This window comes from Episyrphus balteatus, chromosome 2 (assembly GCF_945859705.1).
Source record: "Episyrphus balteatus chromosome 2, idEpiBalt1.1, whole genome shotgun sequence".
Taxonomy (NCBI): Eukaryota; Metazoa; Arthropoda; class Insecta; order Diptera; family Syrphidae; genus Episyrphus; species Episyrphus balteatus.
In genome coordinates this window covers 63,793,350-63,811,745 of record NC_079135.1, presented here as the reverse complement: position 1 = coordinate 63,811,745, position 18,396 = coordinate 63,793,350, and the positions used below count along the sequence as shown (strand labels likewise).

The window sequence follows — 18,396 nt, the reverse complement described above, 5'->3', positions numbered from 1 at the left end:
AAAATAGATTTCCCTCTCGATTATTCTGTGATACAAGAATATATTTTTAATAAAATCGATCAAGCCGTAGAGGAGATATATAAACAATAAAAAAAAAAAACAAAAATAAAAATTACTACAGGAAAGTTAGTAAAAAAAAAGGCATATTGTGGAACGAAATATAGGACGGCTGAATTTTTCAAATCTGAAAGAGGGGTATTAGAAAAGCTTAAGTCCTGGTTTTCGGGACGCCACCCCCCTGGCGAAATCCGCCATTTTGGAAAACGCGAATCGCTCTATATCTCCAAAACTATTTGTCCTAGAGAAATGGTTATCAGACCAAAGTTCTTGGAAATTTAATAATCTTTTTCTTTGTCATACATTATTTTTCTGAGCGGGAAATAGTTTTGAGGTTATGTTGTTTTAATTTATTTTTTTTTCGATTTTTAAAGTTTTTATCATTCCCGCTAATAGTAACATAATTTTTTAAACAGTTAAAGTTATAGGCCATCAAATTACCAATAATTCGGTATATTTTTTAAAGTCATGCGATGTATGAGTCGAAAGTTATTGATCTGAAAACTATAGTCTAAGTACAGGAAAGTAAGTAAATAAAACAGGCATTTTGTGAAACGAAATATAGGAAGGCTGATTTTTTCAAATCTGAAATAAATGTATTAGAAAAGCTTAAGTCCTGGTTCTCGGGACTTAAGCTATAGATACCTATAGATCAATTCACGTTTTTCAAAATGGCGGATTTCGCTAGGAGGCGTCCCTAGAACCGAACTTAAGCTTTTCTAATACCCTTATTTCAGATTTGAAAAAATCAGCCTTCCTATATTTCGTTTCACAAAATGCCTGTTTTATTTACTTACTTTCCTGTGCTTAGACTATAGTTTTCAGATCAATAACTTTCGACTCATACATCGCATGACTTTCAAAAATATACCGAATTATTGGTAATTTGATGGCCTATAACTTTAACTGTTTAAAAAATTATGTTACTATTAGCGGGAATGATAAAAACTTTAAAAATCGAAAAAAAAAATAAATTAAAACAACATAACCTCAAAACTATTTCCCGCTCAGAAAAATAATGTATGACAAAGAAAAAGATTATTAAATTTCCAAGAACTTTGGTCTGATAACCATTTCTCTAGGACAAATAGTTTTGGATATATAGAGCGATTCGCGTTTTCCAAAATGGCGGATTTCGCCAGGGGGGTAGCGTCCCGAAAACCAGGAGTTAAGCTTTTCTAATACCCCTCTTTCAGATTTGAAAAATTCAGCCGTCCTATATTTCGTTCCACGAAAAAGTCTATCCTTCCTGTACTAAATTTACTAAGCTATATTCGATTTTTATCGGCAAGGATGTGTCAAAAGAAAAAGACTGCAGATTATTTAATAATATATTTTAAAAGTAATTAACTATTTTACACTAACAACTTACTCCACCTATAAAATATAATTAAATGATTTGCAGTCTTGACACATCCCGATAAAAATTCCACGATAAAAATCGGTTTTAGCTTAATTACTTTTTGTTTTGTTTTTTTTTATTTTTTCATTTACTAAGACGTTCATGTTTTACTCCATAGTGTATTGAAACTTTTCAAAATGCAGCCGACTAACAAGTTAATTTTATTTTGCAGGCTATTTGGATTAGCCCAATTTTCTGAAAACGAAACAACTCGATATATACTAACCGTTTATACATATTTACTGTCATTGGCACTTACGATAATGTATATTTTAACTTTTAATTTAGAAATCGAAGATAATGGTTATGTTTTATCAAATGTGGTTAGTACTATGGTGTTTGGATCACAAATTCTTGCACACTTGGTTACTCTCCTTGAATCTTCTATAAAACAAGCAAGCCAAGTTCGATTTTTTCTTAGAATCCGAGAGTTTGATAATTTAATTCGTTACAAATTACTTCACAAGGTTAATTTTCAAGACATAACCAAAAAATTACTTCCAAAATACATTCTAGCGGGTGTAGTTATCATTTTGTGCTATCTTGTCAACATGTATACTGTAGCAAAGCATTTACATTTCTATAGCCATTTGGCATCTGTTGCGACTCTCAGGATACGTTTTATTCAGGAAGAAGTTTACTTAGAACTATTAAATGCTCGTTTTAACGTTCTTCAAATGAAACTTAAGCAAATGGTTAACTGCAAACAGAGTAAAAAAAATAAGTTTCTCGATGTAAACTATGAGGTCCTTCATCATCCATTAAGGATAATGACATTGAAAGAAGGTTTCACTAAATTGCATGAAGCATTAGAGTACTTTAATGATAGTTTTGGCTGTTCATTGCTTTTTTCGATTAGCAGTTATTTTCTTGATTTTACTTGTAACAGCTATTGGCTTCTGTTAGCAATGGATGATAAACGGCCAGACTATATGATTGGGGACTATTCAACAACATTAATACAGATATGCCTTCAGTTGAGTATGCTATGTCGAACTGGGCATATATGCATCGAAAATGTAAGTATTCCTAATTTAAAATACAATAAAATATCGAAAACTAAACCCTATATTTTTTCATTTACTAACAATAATTAAAAATTTTGCATAAATTACAAATATTATCGGTTTGATACATACATATTTCTAAGTACATACATATTTCTGAATGCTGTGATTCTTCTGAAAAAAAATTTAATTTAAGAAACATTTCTAATAGTTCGGGAGACCAACTGCTGAAATGCTTTTCTCATCCAGAAGAGCTTCTCGTCCGCTGTCCTCACCCTTGCACGATGCATTTTGCACCTTATTGCAAGGTTTGTTCGTTGTCAGCTCTACGGCACTCTGGGTCAGTCTTAGCTCACCCTGAAGCGTTTTTTGTTGCTCTTTTTGTCAACCAGGCTATTTGCTCTGTGTTCGAATTAAGAGTTTTGAAAGTTGAATCAATTATTCTTATTTAGAGAAAAAAATGTGTTTGAGGTACGAAAAGTAAGTTGTATTTTATTGTATTATATTAGGTATGCTGATTTCTTTGTGCCTGGCTACACAGTGATTTTTCAATCGATTGAAAAATTACATGCGGTGGCTACTTACTGTTGTGCCCAATCACGTTCCACTTTTACATTTTCTAGGAACAAACGTCAAAAAGAGGAAAAATTTAGCAATGGAACTGCACTACCCTCAGAAAATTCAATTCTCTTCGTGAGCATCTTCCCTCTTCACTCCTCATCCCTCTTGCCTACAATTGAAAAATCAGAGTGTAGCCAGGCACATACATACATACAGTTCCTCACTTTTTTTCGTTTCATTTTCATTTATTTTATTAAAATCAACTTAATTTTAAGATTAACATCTTATTTATAATTAAGTGCTAATTGAGGAAAATTACAAAAGGTATCTTCAATTAAATTTAAAAATAAATATAAATAAAAGTTTAAAAAAGAATAATAGAAGCAATTTATAATATTTACATCCCCTAAAAATTACATGAATAAAGTTAATAGAAGAAAACAAGTTAACAGAACAGCAGCAACACAAACAGCAATCATTAAACTGGGGCCCCATCTAGGACATAGAGTAATATAAAAATAAGTTTTTCTTAAATTTCCGTACTGTGTCCACATTCCTAACATGTGTTGGAAGGGAATTCCACAAACGAGCTGCATTAACAAGAAACTGTCGCTCGGACGTAAGGCATGAGAAGCGAGGAATAATGATTTGATTTGATCGTCTTGAAAGCGATAACTGGAATGTATCATAAAGGTATGAAGGCTGGCGCGTACAGATAATTTTTAAGACCGTGACAAGAGTTCGAAATCTAAGTAGGTTGTCAAAGGAAATTCCATTTATATACTTCTAGAGGACTCGGAGATGTGATCGTAGCGTCTAAGACCAAAAATGTAGCGTGCGATATTATTAAAAATTACATTCATTTTCCTCTGACTGACACTGTCAAGCTTACGAAAAATTTCACAACCGAATGTCAGAATGGGTACGACAAGTGTCTTTGCTATCATTTTTCTAGTGTTCAACGGTATGAAATTTCTTGTTGGCCACAATAATCGAAGAGCTCCATTAGATTTGTCCTTATACCTCTCTTTTCCGAAATTAAAGTGCCTCGCCCCCTAAAAAGTTTCCAAATAAATAAATAAAAATACCCTCAAAATTTCAAACGCTTATCTCAATAATAACACGTGCCGCAAAGCACGTGAATTCTGCCATTTGATTAACATGGCGTTTTCAATCAACATTGTTCATAATTTCCCTGTACCGTCAATATATACGAGAAAAATCTAATTTCTTCAGGAATGTCTCGGAAAATCCCGATACTATTTTATCAAGCTAAAAAAAAATGGAAATTCAAAATGGCGGATCCAAAATGGCGGCTGAAAAAAATCAAAATCATTGAAATTCGGTCGAGGGTCGGGTTATGCGGGTTTTTGGGGTCGCTGATGTCGAATTTTGAATTTAAAAAATCAAATTCAAAATGGCGGATCCAAAATGGCGGCTAAAAAAAAAATATTAAAATTCGGTCAAGGGTCAAGTTATATAGGTTTTTGGGGTCGCTGATGTCAAATTTTATATCAGAAAAATAAAATTCAAGATGGCGGATCCAAAATGGCGGATAAAAAAACAAAAGCAGCGTCAGTGCAAGAGAGTGAAGTCATTTTTTCACCAACTTGAGGTTTGCGTTCTTCGGATGGATTTGTTGGATAAAAAAGTCTTATTGTTGACAAATCGAATAGTTGTGTCAAGTGTTTTATTGTATTGGAGAGATCTCGATAAGTTTGTGTTCAAAGAAATAGTTGTTTAACTAGATTCGGTCAGTGAATAACTAATTAGTTTTTGTTTGCTTTATCACGGTATCCATCACTATGGCTACTCTGCCGTATTTACGTGAAAATATATACATTATCGGAGATGTAGATTCTACATGTAGATTCTACATGTAGATAACTAATTAATTAGTTATCTACATTAGTTATCCGATAATGTATATATTTTCACGTAAATACGGCAGAGTAGCCATAGTGATGGATACCGTGATAAAGCAAACAAAAACTAATTAGTTATTCACTGACCGAATCTAGTTAAACAATGATTTCTTTGAACACAAACTTATCGAGATCTCTCCAATACAATAAAACACTTGACACAACTATTCGATTTGTCAACAATAAGACTTTTTTATCCAACAAATCCATCCGAAGAACGCAAACCTCAAGTTGGTGAAAAAATGACTTCACTCTCTTGCACTGACGCTGCTTTTGTTTTTTTATCCGCCATTTTGGATCCGCCATCTTGAATTTTATTTTTCTGATATAAAATTTGACATCAGCGACCCCAAAAACCTATATAACTTGACCCTTGACCGCATTTTAATTTTTTTTTTTTCAGCCGCCATTTTGGATCCGCCATTTTGAATTTGATTTATTAAATTCAAAATTCGACATCAGCGACCCCAAAAACCCGCATAACCCGACCCTCGACCGAATTTCAATGATTTTGATTTTTTTCAGCCGCCATTTTGGATCCGCCATTTTGAATTTCCATTTTTTTTTAGCTTGATAAAATAGTATCGGGATTTTCCGAGACATTCCTGAAGAAATTAGATTTTTCTCGTATATATTGACGGTACAGGGAAATTATGAACAATGTTGATTGAAAACGCCATGTTAATCAAATGGCAGAATTCACGTGCTTTGCGGCACGTGTTATTATTGAGATAAGCGTTTGAAATTTTGAGGGTATTTTTATTTATTTATTTGGAAACTTTTTAGGGGGCGAGGCACTTTAATTTCGGAAAAGAGAGGTATAAGGACAAATCTAAGCTCCATAAGCTTTACCAACAATTTGATTGATGTGGTCGTTCCAACTCAAGGTTCTTTTAAAGCAAATGCCAAGATTTTTAGCCGTATCCACAAATTCGATTTTTGAGTCACCCAGCTGAATATCTGGAAAACTACTTAAATCGAGAGGCCTCCAAGAGATTACAAGGCATTTTCTTTTTAGCGGATTCCAGGTAAGCCCACAATTAACTGACCATTGTCTAACTGATGACAGATCCACGTTAATTGCATCCACACAATCGTTGACCATGTCGATATGGCAACTTTTCATTAACTGGATGTCATCAGCAAAAAGATGTTCTTCGCAGTGGTGTAAGAGTTTAGGTACTTCATTCACATAAATAGAGAAGAGTGATGGACCTAAAATGGAGCCTTGCGGTACTCCACTAGACACTGGCAAAAGACTAGAAGACTTATTCCCCAGAACAACAGCTTGGCGTCTTCCCGAAAGATAGGAAGACACAAGATTAACTGCATCTGGAGAGAAATTGTAGATCTTCAGAAGTTTTTGGCATAGGATGTTGTGATTTATGGTGTCAAATGCCTTGGAATAGTCAAGGAGAACTTTTGATCTTCTTTTTGTTTGTATGTGTGACAAGAAGCTCAAAGTGGACTGTGGTTCAAAGCTATACAAGCCATAAGTCAATGAAAAATAGTAGGTAAGCAAATAAATTAAATGAAGTCTTGTTTTTTTGAAGAAATTAATTGTATGAAATTTATATTTTGTTCATCGATTATTTTATTATTTTTATTCCAATGTGACAGATATTTAATTCACAATTGGAAACGAAAACTTGATTTTTTTGCTGGAATTTTTTTTTGCCTAAAGTTGATGATGTGAAACGTGCATGAATATGATGGCTTCGACTCTAAAAAACTGTAATTTTCAACTACTTGAATCACCTCATGGTGGTTTTCATAACATAAAGAGTTTTCAATCTTTTCCCCAAGATATCAGTACTTACAATTTAAGATACCTAGGATATTTTTGTTTTGGAATTTTCATTTCATTTCTAGATTGTTATGTTCCTCAAAACACATATAAATTATAAAGGCTCCTATCCCCTAATTTGCCAGCTCCCTACAGTATAATAACACAAGACTAATTAACAAAAACGTTTTCCTTCTTTCAGGGCAATCGAACGAAGGACCTTGTACAAAGAATGTTTACAAACTTAAACCACAACAAATCAAAGGAATCATTAGAAGAATTTTTACTTCACATAAATCTAAGGCCGATATTTATTCATGCCAAATATTTTTTTAATATTAATTTGGTTCTATTGGGAGCGGTGTGATATGTTCAATATTTAAAACCCAAATGTAATAACTCACACATATGTATTTCTTACAGATATTGTCATCGATAATTTCTAGTTTAGTTATACTCATACAGTTTTTAGTTATAGAAGACGGAAATGTTTAGGGGTTGCTCTAAATCCTTCTATACGTGTTGTCTGATACATTCATGTGAGCGAGCTTCAACGGAAATATTTTGGTGGTGGTACCTTTATTTGGTGTAAACATTATAAAAATTTTTAGTATAAGGCCGTGTGCGAATTGCGTTAAATAGTTAACCCCTGTTAAATTATTGACACTATTGAGGTTAATAAATAAATTCAGTTGTATGGCTTATTATTTAGTATTTTTCTCTGCCTTTTTTCTGCCATGGTACTCCTTTTTAAGCTAAGTATACAGTTCTTCTAGCAAAAAAAAAACAATGCATTTCTTATGAGAGATTTTTTAAATTTTTTCCGAAAAAAAATATTTTTTAACTCACCACAGCTGTAAACCAAAATCAAAAAAAAAATTTACTCATCACGATTTTTTTTCTCGCAAAACAATGTGCAGCCCATTGTTTTTGCGGAAAAAACTTTGTAAATGTCATCTGTTCACCACTCATTTCTACCGATAGAAAATTCTATGGTTTCTATGGGTTTTCCGCGTTTACGTGAATACCCCTGATATGAAATCTAGTTTTGTAATTTTTCGAAATCTGTGCGTATAAAAAAAACCTTTTTAAAATAAAACAACAACAAATGTTCAGACAAAATGTCAAACAGAGGAGTGTGAATAAAAGTGCGTGTGCTTGTATGCGTGAATCTTGATAAAAATCCAGATTCAGATTTTTGAATCTCATGTCGTTTTCTATTGACTTTTGAGATTTTGTATGAAAAAATTGTAGTATGTGATAATTTTTGTCGTATGTGCACGTTTTCGGTGCACTTACGACAAATAGATACTGAAAATGTTTGTAAACCTACACATACGACAAAATGCATACTGATTATCTCGGAAACGAAGACAGATATCGAAAAACGGATTTCACAGAATGAAAGAGAAAAAATCAATTAGCAAAACTGCATTCAAATCTCAAAACCTCAATTTTGCACATACGACAATATTTTATTGAGGCGACGAAATGTCAAACAGAGGAGTGTGTGTAAAAGTGCGTGGGCTTGTATGCGTGAATCTTGATAAAAATCCAGATTCAGATTTTTGAATCTCATGTCGTTTTCTATTGACTTTTGAGATTTTTGTGTAAAAATTTCTGATTTTCCACTGCAAATAGGAAATCTGTGCGTACCTATATAAAAAATAAAACAATAAAAAATGTTCAGACAAATGTCAAACAGAGGAGTGTGTGTGAAAGTGCGTGTGTTTGTATGCGTGAATCTTGCTAAAAATCCAGATTCAGATTCTTGAATCTCAGATTCATTTTTTTGTCATTTTTTGAATCTCAAGACGCAAATAGATCATGAAACCTGAAATTTTTCCACTATTTCCCCTCTTCATATATATATGGAGTGCTTGTTCCTATACCTAAGTGCCTGGCTACACAGTGATTTTTCAATCGATTGAAAAATCACATGCGGTGGCCACACACTGTTGTGCCCAATCACGTTCCACTTTTACATTTTCTAGGAACAAACGTCAAAAAGAGGAAAAATTTAGCAATGGAACTGTACTGCCCTCAGAAAATTCAGTTCCCTTCGTGAGCATCTTCCCCCTTCACTCCTCATCCCTCTTGCCTACAAACTCACTGCTTAGGCGATTGAAAAATCACCTTGTAGCCAGGCACTAATACATTAGGGGTATTCACGATCTGGGTAACAGGCCTAGTAAAAATGTAAAATTTTATTTTTTTTACAATAAATCTTATCTATAGTAAATATTGAAGCATGAATGATGTTTTTTTTTCCTCCACCGTTGCTTCTTCTTTTTTCCATTTTTTATAATTTAATTCTTTGTTTTGTTCGGGTTAATTAATTTTCACAAATTATTTTATATCAAAAGAAACTAAATTACGGGACATGTTGAGCGACAACCATAATAAACAGAATAAAAAAGACAAACTGTTTATCATGGGCGACGCGACGGTGAGCTGCCATCTGTCGAAAATAATTTTACTCCATTGTATTTTTATTTTGCAATAGGGTTAGGGTATAGCAAAAGTGCAAGACCATTAGGGGTATTCACGATCTGGTGCAACAGGTCTAGTAAAAGTGTAAAATTTTATTTTTTTATAATAGATCGTGAACGCACCTCTTTTTATCTATAGTAAATATTGAATGGAATCCATGATATGAATTATATCAGCTTCACTCTTTTTTTTTACGGAGTTGTCTTTCCACCGATGCTTCTTTTTTTTCAATTTTTTTATAATTTCATTCTTTGTTGTGTTCGGCTTAATTTATTTTCACAAATTACATCAAAAGAAACAAAATAAAAAAGAATAAGAATAAAAAAGATAAACTGTTCATCATGGGTGACACGCGACGGCGAGCTGCCATCTGTCAAAAAAATTTTACACCATTGTATTTTTATTTTGCAATAGGGTTAGGGTATAGCAAAAGTGCAAGACTATTGTAAAATTTCAATCCATATATTTTGTTGTTGTAGTGTTGCAAGATTTTACACTTTTGCACTTTTGCAATGATACAAGACCAGTTGCATCGGATCGTGAATACCCCTATTGTAAATTTTCAATCCATATATTTTGTTGTTGTAGTGGTGTAAGATTTTACACTTTTGCACTTTTGCAATGATACTAGACCAGTTGCATGGGATCGTGAATACCCCTATTTTAACGCCATATGCATGGATAGGACTCGCTGCCGACGCTGATCTTTCTTCTCTTTCTTTCTTTGTTTTTCAATGAGAAGTCCGGTTCCGCAGCTGTAAATAAACACGCTTTAGAGAAACTTTTATTAAAGGCTTGGCCACACCGGAGGGTACGCGGTAGCGATACGGGTAGCGGCAACGATATTTGTATTAAAAAAATTCCACACCCGAACGTTGATGTGTCAGTTTGGAATTTTTTCCATACAAATACCCGTACCGGCAACGATATTTGTATTAAAAAAATTCCACACCCGAACGTTGATGTGTCAGTTTGGAATTTTTTCCATACAAATACCCGTACCGGTACGGGTATTTGTATGGAAAAAATTCCAAACTGACACATCAACGTTCGGGTGTGGAATTTTTTTAATACAAATATCGTTGCCGCTACCCGTACCGCTACCGCGTACCCTCCGGTGTGGCCAAGCCTCAAAGCTTCACGAAACTAACAGCACAAGCACTCCATATATTAGGTGTGTTTTTTATTACAACCGGCCTTAACTGGACAAAAAAAAAACGCGGTCTGGGCTAAGCAATTTACATGTTAAATACAACAACACCTTAGCTCCTTGGGCTTAGTTGTTTAGCCCGGAGATTTCTCTGGGCTTAACTTTTTGAACAGTTTTAAAGGCTTGGCCACACCGGAGGGTATGCGGTATAGCGGTAACGATATTTGTACTAAAAAAATTCCACACCTGAACGTTGATGTGTCAGCTTGGAATTTTTTTCATACAAGTACCCTCACCGCTACCCGTACCGCTACCGCATACCCTCCAGTGTGGCCAAGCCTTAAATCTGTGCTACCAAACTAATTTTTTCATAAATTGTTTAGAATTTGTTTAAAAACGTGAAAACTCACGTTTGGAAGGACAAAATGTATTAAAATAGTTTTGCTAGCATACATTTTTGTATCTCTTTGTAAAACATACATGAAAAATACAAGAAAATGACGAAAGCGAAAAATATGACAACTCTAAATTTTTGTTGTGATTGCTGTTTTCGGAACATTCAATATAAAGTGCTGCCAAGATTTCAGGTTAAGCCCCGAGGCGTTTTTTTCACAGTACACATAATAAGGTAATATATTCCGAACGTTGTCAAAATTTGTTTGTCAAAAATGGGCACCAATCTGTCAGGTCGGCCTTTAATTTTTATATTTCAATCGCAGTAAACAGGAAATTTGTTTTTGTTTTAATTTATAAAATGTCATTTAAAAATATTATAAATTGAAAAATAACAAATTTTCTTCGTGTTTCATCGCGGAAAATGGTAAATAATTGTTTAAAAATTAGTGGTGTGCGTCGTTTAGCGGTTTTTGTGCGTTTTTCGTCGGTATTTTAAACAATTAAGAATTCGGTAGCTGACATTGGTCGCCAAAGTGTCATGTTTTGACAATCTAGCGACCAATGTCAGTTCGGAATATATTACCTTTTTATGTGTACTGTGCGTTTTTTTTTGTCCAGTTAAGCCGGTGGTAATAAAAAACACACCTATTATATCCTCTAAGGTTGCCACGCTACCCAGGAGAAAGGAATCAAAAAGGTTCAGAACTGAATTCATAAATGAAGGGTTTGTTCACTTATGTGAACTAATTATGATTCAGTTCTGAAGAGAAATGTTTGCTGGGGCATATCTAGGCGAAACGCATTGGAGTTGAGGTCAATTACACAGCCACACAAAAAAATTTAAAAGTTCTGACCTGGGGTTGCGACCATATAGTTTTTGGGTCGCTGAAACCGAATCCGAAGTCCGTTTTGCCCCATCACGTCAGGTTTTCGAGATAACCTCAAAAAATGTCACAAAAACAAAAATTTTTTTTATCTGATGTGGATGCGCGAATATGTTAATCATATAGTTTTTGGATCGCTGAATCCATTCGGAGTCAGTAGGTGTGTTTTTTATTACCACCGGTCTTAACTGGACAAAAAAAACGCCTCGGGGCTTAACCTGAAATCTTGGCAGCACTGTATATTGAATGTTCCGAAAACAGCTGACACAACAAAAATTTAGAGTTGTTATATTTTTCGCTTTCGTCCTTTTCTTGTAATTTTCATGTATGTTTTACAAAGAGATACAGTAATGTATGTTAGCAAAACTATTTTAATACATTTTGTCCTTCCAAACGTCAGTTTTCACGTTTTTAAACAAATTCTAAACAATTTATAAAAAAATTTGTTTGGTAGCACAGATTTAAAACTCTTCAAAAAGTTAAACCCAGAGAAATCTCCGGGCTAAACAACTAAGCCCAAGGGGCTAAGGTGTTGCTGTATTTAACATGTAAATTGCTTAGCCCAGACTGCGTTTTTTTTTGTCTAGTTAAGGCCGGTGGTAATAAAAAACACACCTAATTTTGCCCTATCACGTCAGGTTTCTGAGATATCCTCAAAAAATGTCGAAACCAAAAAAACAAAAGTTCTTATCTGGAGTTGCGACTAGGTTTTTCATATAGTTTTTGGGTTGCTAAAACCGAATCCGAAGTTTATTTTGCCGTATCACGTCAGGTTTTTGAAATATCCTCAAAAAATGTCTAAACTCAACAAAAAAAGTTCTTATCTGACATTTTTTGAGGATATCTCAAAAACCTGGGGTGATACGGCAAAATAGAATTCGGATTCGGTTTTAGCAACCCAAAAACTATAGGGGTATTCACGATCTGGTGCAACAAGCCTAGTAAAAATGTAAAATTTTATTTTTTTACAATGGATCGTGAACGCCCCTCTTCTTATCTATAGTAAATATTGAAGCATGAATGAAATTCATGATGTTTTTTTTTTCTCCACCGTTGCTTCTTCTTTTTTTCCATTTTTTATAATTTAATTCTTTGTTTTGTTCGGGTCAATTAATTTTCACTAACTATTTTACATTAAAAGAAACTAAATTACGGGACAAGAGTAGCGACAACCCTTATAAATAGAATAAAAAAGATAAACTGTTCATCATGGGCGACGCGACGGCGAGATGCCATCTGTCAAAAAAATTTTACACCATTGTATTTTTATTTTGCAATAGGTCTAGGGTATTGCAAAAGTGCAAAACCATTGTAAAATTTCAATCCATATATTTTGTTGTTGTAGTGTTGTAAGATTTTACACTTTTGCACTTTTGCAATGATACAAGACCAGTTGCATCGGATCGTGAATACCCCTTATATGAAAAACCTAGTCGCAACCCCAGATAAGAAATTTTGTTTTTTTGGTTTAGCCATTTTTTTGAGGATATCTCAGAAACCTGACGTGATAAGGCAAAATTGACTTCAAATCTGGATTCAGCGATGCAAAAACTATATAATTGACATATTCGCACATCCAGATCAGAGAAAAAAAAAATTTTTTTTCGTGACATTTTTTGAGGTTATCTCGAAAACTTGACGTGATAGGGTAAAACGGACTTCGGATTCGGTTTCAGCGACCCAAAATATTGCAAAATAAAAATTATATTTTTATTTTGCAATGGAAAACCCAGTCGCAACCCCAGGTCAGAACTTTTTTTTTTTTGTGGCTGTGTTATTAGGTGTGTTTGTTATTACCACCGGCTTAGCTGGACAAAAAAAAAGGCCTCGGGGCTTAACCTGAAATCTTGGCAGCACTGTATATTGAATGTTCCGAAAACAGCAATGTGCCTGGCTACACGGTGATTTTTCAATCGCCTAAGCAGTGAGTTTGTAGGCAAGAGGGATGAAGAGTGAAGGGGTAAGATGCTCACGAAGGGAACTGAATTTTCTGAGGGTAGTACGTTCCATTGCTAAATTTTTCCTCTTTTTGACGTTTGTCCCTAGAAAATGTAAAAGTGGAACGTGATTGGGCACAACAGTGTGTAGCCACCGCATGTGATTTTTCAATCGATTGAAAAATCACTGTGTAGCCAGGCACAATCACAACAAAAATTTAGAGTTGTTATATTTTTCGCTTTCGTCCTTTTCTTGTATTTTTCATGTATGTTTTACAAAGAGATACAAAAATGGATGCTAGCAAAACTATTTTAATACATTTTGTCCTTCCAAACGTGAGTTTTCACGTTTTTAAACAAATTCTAAACAATTTATGAAAAATTAGTTTGGTAGCACTGATTTAAAACTATTCAAAAAGTTAAGCCCAGAGAAATTTCCGGGCTAAACAACTAAGCCCAAGGGGCTAAGGTGTTGTTGTATTTAACATATAAAATGCTTAGCCCAGACTGCGTTTTTTTGTCTAGTTAAGACCGGTTGTAATAAAAAACACACCTATTGATCACTTAAATTGACCTGAGAAACACGTTTTGAATTTCTTCAATGCGATTTACTCGTCACCTGGGTGTGATTAAACTTAATCGCCATAAAAATATTTGGCAGTATTGTCAAAAATTTATCTTGGAATATCAGTCTGGAAGCACTCACCACTCACTTTCATTCACTTTGACAGTTCTAAAAATTTGCGAAAATATTTATTTTATGTTAAATTTTTGCCTAAAACATATTTTAACGATTCGATGTATTTCTACTAATTTTTATAATCATAATTTTAACTTATTCATGTTACCACATTTTTTTTTGTATTCAAGCCAACTCTAAGATTTTCTCAAAGAATTTTGTGTATTGTACCAATTCCTCGTACAGCTTGCGTCTTTATGCACGCTCGCCATTGTGCATACCAAATTGCATCTAAACAAATATTTGATTTTACGCACTACAACTATTGCTTCCATTCCAAAATGACCAATTTGGTACAACCAAAACGCTTAGCCGCATTTGATTTTGATAACACGGTAGTTTTTGGTAACACAGATACAGTAGTTCGTGAATTAGTGACACCCGAAGTCCCACCCAATGTTCAGGAACTGGTAAAAACCGAAGGTTGGACTAGGTATATGGAAGAGATTTTTCGACTTCTGCATGAAAAAAAAATTACACGAGAAAAAATACTTGAAAGAATTAGATGTATTCGAGAGGTTCCAGGATTTGTTAGACTTCTCAAGAGCCTTCATCAGGCTAATTTTGACTTGATTATAATAAGCGACTCAAATAGTGAGTTTATAAGAGAATGGACACAAGCTCATAACATAAGTAACATATTTACACAGATTTTCACCAATCCAGCACAATTTTTGGACAATGGTTTATTGACCATTAAACCATATCATCACCAAACTGAATGCAAACTCAGTGCTGAGAACCTGTGCAAAGGGAAGATTCTTGAGAATTTTATTGCAACAAGAGAAGTCGATGATTTTATTAAATATGAAAATGTTGTGTATGTAGGCGACGGCACAAATGATATCTGTCCCGTAATGAGACTGAGTGAAAACGATGTTGGTTGTGCCAGAAAAGGCTATGGAATGAAACGCATTTTGGAAAAAAATAAAACCAAGCTGACTGCGAAATCCAAATTAATATATTGGAACAACGGATTTGATTTGCATGAACAGCTGCAGGAGCATTTTAAATATGGTGATTTACCTGATCAAAGGTTTGAATCACCAACGTGTCCAGTTTAAGTAGAAAAGTTGTAATTATTTATTTATTGTTATATATATATAAAAAATATAAATTTTATGTGTCAAACTATGTTTTTATTGCCTTTTAGTTTTCGATATATGAACAGATAAAAGTATTTTTGGAGAATCAACTAAATAAAGGGCCCTCATTTGCATTTTAATGATACAAGAAAAACCTTTATGCTGATACCCAATTACATATAATTTCAACAAAGCTGAGCTATATTATATTATCAGACCTTATATTTCCTCTTTAACTTTAAAAATAATATGGTTATGAATCGAAAAATGCAATTGTCTCTTATGTGCCTACCTACTAATCAGCTGAAAACTCATCAATCTCATAGTGAGGACGGGATATTGGTTTCATTGTATTCATTTTGTTTTCTGTTGGCTTATTTTTTCATCACGTTCATATTAGCCCTTGAAGGGCCCAACCCATAGAATCCGTTGCGTCCGTTCCGTCGAGGTTTTCAAGTGACAGCTCGATAAAATACACACGTTCTTATGGGAAGCGAGAAGCGACCCATAAGCGACGGAGACGGACGGATTCGACGGAAGAAGTAGCCCAACTTTCTATATACATATGTATATTTGCGAAGAAAATGTAATAAAAGTAACATTAATTTAATGATATATCTAATAAGTTATATCAATTAAATACTAAAATACTGTTGTAGAGTTCAATTTTACTATGCCAAAGTCTCATCTAAAAATGATAATCTGTTATTAAAAATTGTTTTTAACTGAAGAACGAGTACCTACATGAAATCTAGTCGCGCATTTTATTTTATTAAAAAAAAAGAACAACAATAATAGTTAAAAATTTCTTGAATCCCAAACTTCAACGGATGGATTGACGGAACGGACGCAACGGATTCTATGGGTTGGGGCCTTAACATACACTGTCTATGACCACCAAAAAAAGTCGGACAATTGAGAAAATAACTTTTTATAAAACAATCATGTATGCTACTTCTTCTAAACCAAAACACAAAACACTTTCTGGATTAACATTTTGTATATCTTTTTTTCAAAATTATGACCATATATAAAAAAATTTTTTTTGCAAAAAAGAAAGAAAAATGTGGATTTCAGTCTCTTTTTCAAGAAAAAAAAAAATTAAAAGTAACATATTTGACTAACTTTTTGTAATTATCCAGTAACTAGGCATTACTATCTTTCAATTAAGCCATCGAAACCTAAAAAAATATTTAATAGAATATTTTTTACGAATTTTTAAAGATATGTAACATGAGAGTAACGCTGGAACCGAAAGGGTTAAAAAAGAGTTCAATCGTGCACCTTGTGATAAAAGCATGAAATTAACATCGTTGGAAGTACTCAATATAAGAGTTATTTTGAGATATTTGGGCTCTCTTGTATTCCATCCGGAAGGGTAGATACAAGAGTTTTTCTGTGTTGCACTTGCTTTATTGCATATCATTGTACCTATAAGCAATAAAACATTTTTATCAATATTATGATACATGATTTCGAGGTATTCTTTAATGCCCGATCGAATAGAATCAATACCAAAATGTTTCGGCCATCATGTAAAAAGTTATTGGACTCTTAATGAATAGTCTTTTACTTAAAGAGCAAGAATCAGAATATTACCATACTTTTATCACAAAGTGCACGATTTTGTTGCTAAGCCGCCCCACTAAACAGCAAGCTAACTAAAGTTCAAATTAAAAAAAAAAAAAAAAAACAAAATGGCCGTTACGAATAAAAGCTTGCTCGTACGAACAATTGGGTTTCTCACATTTTTCTTGTTTTAGAAATTGAAACGTTATAATTTTCTTTGAAAAAATTAAACACTAATAAGTTTGCTACTGTTTATTACAGTTTTTGTTAACAAATTTACTTTAAAAATACATTAAATTTCTTTTATTCGTTCATTCGTTGGTCGCTCTCATGTAAATAGTGCTTAAGGGCTACAGCACTACAATTACAATCTTGTCGTTGTGACCGAAAAAAAAACATCCCATTTGATAACATATTTTGTTGGAATTCGTATAAGTTTGCCAAATTCATTTTATGCAATCTTTGAATTTTCATCCATTTAATATGTAACTTATAGGAATTTTTTTTTGTAAGACACACTTATGATTCAAAAATATGATTGTGCGAAAATTCGACATCCCAAATATTAAGAAATCAACTTCGTTTTATGATAAAAACTTCATGCTCAAAGTCCTAAAGAGTTCCCTTAGATGTTTTTTTTTTAAATTTTGTATCTCAAAAATAATAATTAAAACAAAATACTCATCAGATTGTACTGATATTAGATGGAATTAATTAAAAATGAAAACTTTTCTTATCAAAACAAATATATTTCTAGATGAATGCCAATTATTTAATTTTTTTACTGTTGATTTCATCAGTAATTATTTTAATGATGGCACCGGAACAGTAAAAAAAATGGAACGCCATCAGTAAAACGAAATGGAATATTTTTTGGCATTTGGCAGTCAGCTGTTCAGTAAAATGAAACTTATCAGTAAAATAAATAAATTTGGAGTTGAGGTCACTTGAACTTTAAAATTGACTTATCAGTAAAATTTATAAAATGAATTTGTGTATAAAATTAACACAAAATGCATTGATTCTTTTTAAAAAAATTAGTGGAAATATGTTTTCAATTTATTTCATCAAAATTTTCCACAAAATATAAGATTAAAGTATTCAAAATAGCAAAAACAAAATTTTACTGATGGATTTTACTGATAGCTATAACTGAGCCCTAAAATGAAATTTCATCCGTTAAATTTATAAAATGAATTTGTGTAAAAAATTTAACACAAAATGCATTGACTCTTTTTAAAAAAATTAGTGAAAATATGTTTTCAATTTATTTCATCAAAATTTTGCACAAAATATAAGATTAAGAGCCGAAGTCGTTGCTCAAGTTGAGATTTTTCTCAACCTAAGCATTATCCCTCAAGTAACGTCATTATTAGCAGCAAGAATAGAGCGATCCACTTGAGTA

General features: G+C 33.1%; 2 protein-coding genes across 2 annotated transcripts; both read left to right on the top strand.

Moving 5' to 3' along the window:
- The first annotated feature begins 1,642 nt into the window (after positions 1–1,642).
- On the top strand, positions 1,643–3,526 carry LOC129909480 (putative gustatory receptor 39b). The gene is made up of 2 exons (XM_055986556.1): positions 1,643–2,478; positions 3,455–3,526. The coding sequence occupies exons 1-2, from the start codon at positions 1,723–1,725 to the stop codon at positions 3,524–3,526; spliced, it is 828 nt and encodes a 275-aa protein (XP_055842531.1). The 5' UTR covers positions 1,643–1,722.
- A 10,763-nt stretch (positions 3,527–14,289) lies between these two features.
- Positions 14,290–15,471, top strand: LOC129911024 (pyridoxal phosphate phosphatase PHOSPHO2-like). Its single transcript, XM_055988663.1, has one exon. It carries the CDS (start codon positions 14,535–14,537, stop codon positions 15,399–15,401), a length of 867 nt encoding a protein of 288 aa, XP_055844638.1. The 5' UTR covers positions 14,290–14,534; the 3' UTR covers positions 15,402–15,471.
- The last annotated feature ends 2,925 nt before the right edge of the window (positions 15,472–18,396 follow it).

Excerpts from the sequence above, each read along its gene's own strand:
- LOC129911024 (XM_055988663.1), top strand. The coding sequence starts at position 14,535 with ATGCACGCTCGCCATTGTGCATACCAAATTGCATCTAAACAAATATTT.
- LOC129909480 (XM_055986556.1), top strand. The coding sequence starts at position 1,723 with ATGTATATTTTAACTTTTAATTTAGAAATCGAAGATAATGGTTATGTT. Across the intron at positions 2,479-3,454 it reads GGCATATATGCATCGAAAAT|TTAATAGAAGAAAACAAGTT; the intron begins GTAAGTATTCCT and ends ACATGAATAAAG.